General features: G+C 37.7%; 1 protein-coding gene across 1 annotated transcript; it reads right to left on the bottom strand.

The window, feature by feature from the left end:
• Positions 1-3,584: 3,584 nt before the first annotated feature.
• On the bottom strand, positions 3,585-9,255 carry sfrp2l (secreted frizzled-related protein 2 like). Its single transcript, XM_056474185.1, has 3 exons — positions 8,565-9,255; positions 8,063-8,143; positions 3,585-4,003 (listed from the first exon to the last, which is right to left on the bottom strand). Exons 1-3 carry the CDS (start codon positions 9,112-9,114, stop codon positions 3,702-3,704), a joined length of 933 nt encoding a protein of 310 aa, XP_056330160.1. The 5' UTR covers positions 9,115-9,255; the 3' UTR covers positions 3,585-3,701.
• Between the last annotated feature and the right edge of the window lie 289 nt (positions 9,256-9,544).

Here is a 9,544-nt window from a genome sequence, read left to right as displayed (position 1 = left end):
ACATAGCAACACATCAACAACACATGATCTTTCTCAGTGGCATAACAGAAGATTGAATGTAACTGAACACACCCATTACACCTTAGCAATCAAATAGCAACACAATAAAAACACCATAGCAAAACTCTAAACACATCATAACACCTTAGTGATTACATAGCAACACACTAAAACACCATAGCAACACTTTAAACACACCCATTACACCATAGCGATTACATAGCAACACACTAACACACCATAGCAACAGTCTAAACACACCCCCTATCATATATAGCAACACAATACATCATAGCAACACTCTTAACACACCCAAAACTCCTTAGCAACCACTCAGCAAAACACTAAAACACCATAGCGACACTTTAAACATACCCATTACACCATAGCGATTACATAGCAATACACTAAAACACCATAGCAACAGTTTAAACACACCAGCCATCACATAGCAACACAATACATCATAGCAACACTCTAAACACACCCAAAACACCTTAGCAATCACCCAGCAACACACTAAAACACCCTAGCAACACTCTAAACACACCCATAATGCCTTAGCGATTACATAGCAACACTATAAACACACCCAAAACACCTTAGAAACCACACAGCAACACACTAATAACACCATAACAACACTCTACTCTAAACAAACCAAAAATACCTTAGCAACACACTTAAAACACCATAGTAACCCCATAGCAACATACTAAACACACCCTGAACACCCTATGAACACGTAGCAACACACTAAACACCTAAAACATCCTAGCAACCACATAGAAATACCGTAATCACAAACAAAAACACCTTAGAAACCACATAGCAACACACAGAGAACACATACAGTAGCAACACATCCACAACACATGATCTTTCTCAGTGACATGACAGAAGATTGTATGTAGCTGAAGACACAACCTGAGCTGATCCCAGATCATTTAATTGACACAAACACACAGAATAGTGATATTGATTATAATAGTGGAATACAGACCTGAGGATGACGGAGCTCAGAGACGACAGAAAACACACACAGAGACAGGTGTGCAGAGACACGGGCCTCCAGGAGCCAATCAGATTCCTCCTCATGAATAATTATTGAGCACCTGAGCCTCCATTTCACCTGGAGTGTCATGTGACCACAGCAGCTCATCCTATATTCATCATAGCGGTGGATATTCACACGCAGAGTGACAAACAACTAAACGACTCATTAAAAAGTGTTCTTTAATGGCACTTATAAAGTAGAGTACAGATGGTCAAAACACAGGCCGCCTGGTGAATAATTACAGATTTAGATTAGGATATTACACAGTTTAATAGATAAAATATTAAAAATAAAACAAAAAAATTAATGCAAAACATTTTATTACATCATTATTATATTTTATTATTCTAATTGAATGTTTTTATTATGTCATTATTATTACAAGTTGTTTTATTGTATTTTTAATGTATTATGTGTTTTATTCTATTTATGGTTAGGATTCCAGTCTAAATATGAACATTTCTACAATTTTATTATTTTATTTATAACATATATATTTTTATGCTGTCAATTAATTGTTCATTAAAAAAAAAAAAAAAAATATATATATATATATATATATATATGTATATATATATATACACTGTCTTCTACAGTAAATCAATAGTATCAATATTATTCTTCCCATTTCGAAAGATGATTATATTATGGCAGTTTTTTTTTTTATTTTTGTGTGTACTGTCCCTTTAAGAAGATGACTATATTATAGTAGAATGAATATATTAGTGTATTGTGCCTTTAGGAACATAACTATATTATGGCAGATTGTATATTTCTAAGTGTACTGGCCGTTTAAGAACATAACTATATTATGGCAGATTGTATATTTCTAAGTAAGTGTACTGTTCCTTTAAGAATGTGACTCTTATAGCAGAATGTATATTTTTGTGTCCTGTTCTTTTAAGAAGATTACTATATTATGGCAGAATGAATATTTCTGAGTGTACTGTTCCTTTAAGAACATGACTGTTTTATAGCAGAATGAATATTTTCACATATACTGTTCCTTTAAAAATATGACTATATTAAAGCAGAATGTATGTATTTGCATATACTGTCTTTTTAAGAACATGACTACATTACCGCAGAAGGTATATAATATGAGTGTACTGTCCCTTTAAGAAGATGACAATATTATGGCAGAATGTTTATATTTTGGGTGATATATTACAGCAGAATATATATTTCTGTGTACTGTCCCTTTAAGAGGACTATATTATGGTAGAATATGTATTTTTTGCATGTACTGTCCCTTTAAGATGAGTATATTATGGCAGAATGTATATATTTTGTGTGTACTGCCCCTTTAAGAACATGACTACATTATAGCAGAAGGTATATATTATGAGTGTACTGTCCCTTTAAGAACATGACTATTGACCTTATTCTACGATGTGGAAGTGCGCTCGATTGTTTTAGAACTTCCGATTCAGTAGCCTATGGGAGAAATGACTAGGAATAATAAAAAGCAGAAAACGGTCAAACTACTAGCTCTACAAACAAGTGTTTGCATGATTGTACAAAGCAGAATAATATAATAAGAAAATATCAGTTTTGCAACATTAAGCAACAAAACAAGCTGTTTTTAATGTCTAAAAATGAATAAAAGTGAATGAGAGCGGAAGTCTCAAGCCAAAAAGATTCATATGGCTGCGCCCGCTCATACGTGAAGAATAAGGTGAATATTATGGCAGATTGTATATATTATGAGTGTACTGTTCCTTTAAGAACTTTACATTATAGCAGAAGGTATATATTATGAGTGTACTGTCCCTTTAAGAAGATGACAGTATTATGGCAGAACTTATATATTTTTCAGTGTATTCTCCCTTTAGGAACATGACTATACTTAAGCAGAACATATATATTATGCGTGTACTGTCCCTTTAAGAACATGACAATATTTATGGCAGGATGTATATTACTGTGTACTGTCCCTTTAAGTACATAACTATATTAAGGCAGAATGTATATTTTTGCATATACTGTCTCTTTAAGAGGATGACTATATTATGGCAGAATGTATAAATTATGAGTGTACTGTCCCTTTAAGAACATAATTATACTATAGAAGAATGCGTATTTCTGTGTACTGTCCTTTTAAGAAAATGACTTTATTATGGCAGAAGTATATTTTAGTGTACTGTCTCTTTAAGAAGATGACTATACTAATGCAGAACGAATATTTCAGTGTGTACTGTCCCTTTAAGAAGAGGACTATATTATAGCAGAACGTATATTTCTGTGTGTACTGTCCCTTTAAGAGGACTATATTATAGCAGAACGTATATGTCTGTGTGTACTGTCCCTTTAAGAGGACTATATTATGGTACAATATGTATTTTTGTGTGTACTGTCCCTTTAAGAGGACTATATTACGGCAGAAGTATATTTTAGTGTACTGTCCCTTTATGAGGACTATATTATAGCAGAACGAATATTTCAAAGTGTACTGTCCCTTTAAGAAGAGGACTATATTATAGCAGAACGTATATTTCTGTGTGTACTGTCCCTTTAAGAACATGACTATACTATGGCAGAAGTATATTTTTGTGTACTGTTCCTTTAAGAAGATGACTATACTAAAGCAGAATGAATATTTCAGAGTGTACTGTCCCTTTAAGAAGGTGTTGTCCTCCTGCACTCAGCACTGTCTCTTCAGCAGAGTCCTGATGAGTTTCTTCAGTGTTTTCTCGTCTCGTGTCCAGCGCAGGAGTCTGTGTATCTGCATGCGTCCGCTGTGTGTGTGTCCCAGGATGATGTAGGTGCCAGTCAGGGGCCCGTCCAGAGCGGGACAGGAGCAGTGGAGGGCCTGGGGCAGCCAGAGGACCCTGAGCTCCAGCGCAGCCTGAGGATCCTGCTGACGGAGCACTCGACTGCGGCCCTCGGGGACCACACGCAGGTCTGAGCCAATCACAGAGCAGGAGCCCACCCTCATCCGGACCACTGCACACAAATACACACACACACACACTGAAATCAGGAACTAACCCCTGTGTGCTCTTCAGATTGACTCCCCTTTGGTGATGTTGGTGCTGTTTCCCCCATTGACTTCCATTATAATCACATTTATTGATTGTAAAGCCATGACAGCAGATAATCATGCGTTCTTGAGTGTTGCTGGTGTTTCCTGTTGAGATTAAGAGGTAAAATGGGTCATTTGTACTGTTATAATGGAAGTCAATGGGTCAAAAACAGCACACACATCACCAAAGGAGAGTCAATCTGAACAGTGTACTGTTGAGTTTCTGATAAATCTGTGTCAAGATAAGATTAGTCAGCAAAAATCATCACATTTGCTGAAACACAGAGAAAGATGAGGCCAAATTAAGACTCAAAATCAACCCAGAGTGGATGAAAATGACCCAACAGCACACAAGGGTGTGTATTATTTACTCAAAAACGCTGAATATAGTCAGCGCCAATAGCCTGGAGGTTAGTGCGTCGACACATAGCACCAAGGTGCTCGCGGCCGATCCTTCCCCTGTCTCTGCTCCCTACTCTTTCCTGTCTGTACAATCTCCACTGTCCTATCCCAATACAGGTGAAGACCCCTAAAAAACATAATTATATATAAAAAAACGCTGAATATAGGAATTAAAGACAAAAGGTGTGTGTGTGTGTGTGTGTGTGTGTGTGTGTGTGTGTGTGTTACTCTAAAACACTGCATGCATTTAATGCGGAATTAAAAAGGTTGTACATAAAATTAAAAATGATATTCACAGATACTGAAGTGTTTTTAAATGTTAATCTTTTTTAGGTTTATTTTTTGGCCTTTTTGCCTTTATTAAGTGGATAGGACAGTATTTCAGACAGAGAGGAAAATGTCCTCAACCACTAGGCCAGTGGTTCTCACCAAGTACCACCTCAGGAAAAAATTGTCCACCATAATGACCGGTGTTAAATACAGTAGCGCAGTAGCGCAGTAGGCCTAATTAAGCAGCTAAAGCTCTGCACAGTTTAAAAACAGGCAGATTAATTCTTATTATTATAAATATATTTACTATTGTCAGCCACTTTAAACATTATAAACAGTTTGAACATTAACACTGCTCTCTGCTTACAGGTAAACAATAAATAAAACGTCAACGTTTAAATTAAAATGTGCTTTTAAAAGTTAGTTAAAAACAGCACCGTTACTCTTAATAAGTCAAAAGAAAACTGCTGCACTGCTGTAAAGTCTTATCATAAGGTAACCTATTCATCAACACCTGCAAATCTTCCTGGGACCTTAGAAATATAGGCTATATGTCATCATATTCATAAATATAAACTCTTTTTGATCAGTTTTGAAATATGTTGCATGTATATATGACTTATTTGCATATCTTTAAAATCTAAACATTAACTTTATTTTAGATTTACATATTTAAATTAGAAATGAGATCTGCTTACTGCACATTGGAGTAGGCCATTCGAGTCAGAAAAGCAAGTGATTAAACTATACCTGTCAACATTGGGATATAAAAATATGGAATACCCCCAACAACTGCTGCAAATATGTGGAGGAAATTAGCTTCAAATGATAGAACATGTAACAAACATTAGAAAATTGAGAATAAATAAAAGGTTTAGCCTATTAAAATCAATGTGTCACCTCAGAATTATCAGGTTCTATCTGACAGTTTAGTCAAAATTGAGTTATCGAATATAATTCTTATTAAATGACAACTTATTTACATTATAGCATATTTATTTGTATAAATTGTTTACATTTTAAGACTTTTTATTTAAAAAACAAATGTTACGCACATACTGTCTGCTATGAAATACAAAAACTTTGAAGCTCAATATCTCAAAATCATTGAGAACGCAGATAGAACCTTATAATTCTGAATTTACTGATCACATCGGTGTCATACGCATCAAAGGGTTAAAAGTGTGTTCATTTTTTTACTTGAATTATTCAGCGACTATTAGAAGGAAGCCTGCGCACCACTAGTTGTAAACGTACCACAGTTTGAGAACCCCTGCACTAGGCTATTGCGCCAGGTTTTGAATGTAAACCTATGCAGACGGCGCTCTGTGGTGCGACAGGAATTTTGTACAGTGTCTCAAATGACCAAAATATGACTAAAAAAAGAGGGAACTCCACAAAATTATTTTTAATAATTCAGCAATCGCGTAATCCTGGAGGGTCCAATAAGAATAATAATCAATAATACACAGTTCTGTTACTTGGTTATCATAGCTGGGGACTATTTTCAGGTGCTGTGTAACATCACTGCTCCTGCTGTAGTCATAGTACGGCAACAAACATCCTTTATTACTTGACTGAACACCTTGTTTGTTGTGAACACACCCCCTCTAGTGGGCATAATTACACACTGCGCCTTTAAAAGATGCTTGACTGTTGCATGCAGTTGAACTGTTCTGGGATGCGTTTCCCAAACAACGGCGTAACTCACGGCTGAACTATCATACGATGCATCGTTTGGGAAAAGAACCATGTAGTGACGAGTGTTTTCCAAAACTCGCAGTTTCTCTGTCGCAGATCCATCGCTTAAACCACGTTAGTTATAGCGTAAAACGCCCATAATGATGCTCTAAACATGATGGAGGAACTACCTCTTTAGAGAAGAACCCCATCATTCCTTTGGACAAAATTATATAGTTTTACACGCACACACATTTAAAATAATATCCAATATTAGTTTCGGTAAAAACATGCACTCGCTTTCCATATTAACTGAAATATATATGTAAACAGCACATATAGAGGCTGTGTTTCCTTCACTAATATTATTGAGAATATTCTATTCTAAATGAACATAAAATCACTTACAAAGCTAACACATGCTCTAATAGAATATATAAATCATATAAATAAATAATGAGGCAATTTATTAAGAAATTTAATTTAATATTTAATATTTATTGGGAAATCCTACTTTAATAATAATATTAATGATGATGAGGATGATTATTATTATTATTATTATTATTATTATTATTCATTCATTCATTTTCTTTTCGGCTTAGTCCCTTTATTAATCTGGGGTCGCCACAGCGGAATGAACCGCTAACTTATCCAGCATATGTTTTACGCAGCGGATGCCCTTCCAGCCGCAACCCATCACTGGGAAACACCCACACACTATCATTCACACACATACACTATGGACAATTTAGCCTACCCAATTCATTTGTACCGCATGTGTTTGGACTGTGGGGGAAACCGGAGCACCCGGAGGAAACCCACACGAACACAGGGAGAACATGCAAACTCCACACAGAAACACCAACTGACCCAGCCGAGACTCGAACCAACGACCTTCTTGCTGTGCGGCGACAGCACTACCTACTGCACCACTGCATCGCCTATTATTATTATTATTATTATTATTATTATTATTATTATTGTTATTATTATTATTATTAGGTAGGATATTGTTTATTTATTTTGTCTTTTTGAAAAGTCTACTTTTACAATTCGACACATGTAAACCACAGCAGAAACATTCTACCCAGCAGGCCCATGTCATATACAGTACAGATACTTCATAAATAACCCACTATAGAGTAAAAGCATTAGCGTATGATATATATTTCTGTTTTCACACACTTTGGAGACGTAACATAAATTCTGCTTTTAAATAACAGGTCACCTATAGCTTTCATCATGAGCCACGGCTGTGTTCAAAATGACATCAATGTTTTCAAAGTGCACTGTGAAGGGAGCGGTACACATGAAGATCGCTAAAACTGAACTGTAGAAATACTTTACAAGCAAATTTCACCTCAGAGAGATGACTTTAATGATTATTTATTTGAATTATTCCATGTTTAAATGTTAGAATGTTCTAAATGAATAGGGCATAGGGGGGATAACTGGGAATTAGAACACAGCCAGGAACTCTGCTTCTAACTACAGTTCCAGAGGTGTAGTTGCAAGTGCACAAGTTTGCAACTAACGATGATTTTCGGAAACGCACCCCTGGACGATTCAGAGCAACAAATCACAACATCTACAAAAATCAGACACACAAACGGACAGTTTCTCACCGAACTGAGCCGTGCAGAACTCTTGCAGGATCTCTCGCTCTCCATCTCCATCTGCACTACAGGCCTCACAGATCGCAGAGCCTTTGAAAACAGTGAAATACTTTGGTTAATTTATCAGCTGTTTTCTATGTGAATATATACATATAGTTGTGTCATTTGGGTGTTTCCCAGTATGGGGTTGCAGCTGGAAGGGCATCATCTGCGTAAAACACATGATGGAACAGTCGGTGGTTCATTCCGATGTGTCGACCCCTGATTAATAAAGGGGATAAGCTGAAGGAAAATGAATGAACGAAGATACATGAACCCAACGATTTGTTTGTGCGTATTTTGACCCAACAATGTGTTAAAACAACCCAGTATTTTCTTTAGAGTGCAGTAAACCGACTGACCACAAACAAAAGCTTCTGCTTAATGCCTGATTTATCAGTGGTCGCCACAGCGGAATGAACCGCCAATTATAGTTATGGTTTAAAAAATGATGAAAAAAAAGAAGTGTTACCTGTGGGCGCGCCGGTGGTGGGGGCCCTGAGCGGGTCTCTCTCCCCGGGAATGCAAAGCTCCGGTCCGTCGGTAAACCGGCTGCAGTTGAACATCTCCGGCCAGGGAAAGCCGAACGCGCTCATGACGGGCGCACAGGCGTCCCGCACCGCCACGCAGAGACTCCTGCACGGGCTCACCGGAGCCGGGACCTCCGGTAAACACACTGGCGCGAACAGCGAGCAGAGGAAGTGGCGCGTGTCCCGGTGGCAGCGCTTCCCGAGCAGCGGCACCCAGGCGGCGGACTGCTGCTGCGCCTCCCGCGCGCTCTGATGCTCCAGCAGGTTTGGCAGCCGCATATCCCGGTAACCGATCCCGGCGCACAGCACCATGGTGTTCGGTACCGGCTTACACACCGAGCGCGCGCTGCCGAACTCCGCCGACGCGATGAAGTCAGACACCGGGAGCGCGCTGAGATCTGCACCGGGAATATCATGTTCATCATCAGCGCTGGAGGAGCGGAGAAACACACACACAAACACACACACAAGGAGAAAATGTGGATACAACATGATGGAGACACACACGATCAAACACTTCTGACTGAGGGAGTGTGTGTGTGTGTGTGTGTGTGTGTGTCCACATCCTGTGAAGCAGACGGTTTATTACCGGCAGTAAAGCTCTTCAGAAGTGTGTGTGAAGTTTGGGTTCTGGCGAGCTCTGGCTATACATTTTAGGTTGTTCAATTTTCGTTTATCTTCTTTTTTATTTTGAATTCTACATGTCTTGTTCTACATGTGTGAAATCTCTCTTAAACATGTTTTAATCTATTCTTTTTTAATTAGCCTGTTATTTAACCTATTTATTACTTTATTTCGGAAAAACGCGCTTAAAAACATCCTAAAACAACAGAAATAGACAACAAAGCAAAACAAAAAGAGAAACAAAAATGATGCCAGGGGTAATATATTACAACAGATCACAGAATTCAGTCAGCTATTA

Source organism: Danio aesculapii, chromosome 15 (assembly GCF_903798145.1).
Source record: "Danio aesculapii chromosome 15, fDanAes4.1, whole genome shotgun sequence".
NCBI lineage: Eukaryota > Metazoa > Chordata > Actinopteri > Cypriniformes > Danionidae > Danio > Danio aesculapii.
Note: the sequence above shows the minus strand (reverse complement) of the source record. Positions and strands in the feature narration are given on the sequence as shown.

Excerpts from the sequence above, each read along its gene's own strand:
- sfrp2l (XM_056474185.1), bottom strand. The coding sequence starts at position 9,114 with ATGTTGTATCCACATTTTCTCCTTGTGTGTGTGTTTGTGTGTGTGTTT. Across the intron at positions 8,144-8,564 it reads CACCACCGGCGCGCCCACAG|GCTCTGCGATCTGTGAGGCC; the intron begins GTAACACTTCTT and ends CTGTTTTCAAAG. Across the intron at positions 4,004-8,062 it reads GTTCTGCACGGCTCAGTTCG|TGGTCCGGATGAGGGTGGGC; the intron begins GTGAGAAACTGT and ends ATTTGTGTGCAG.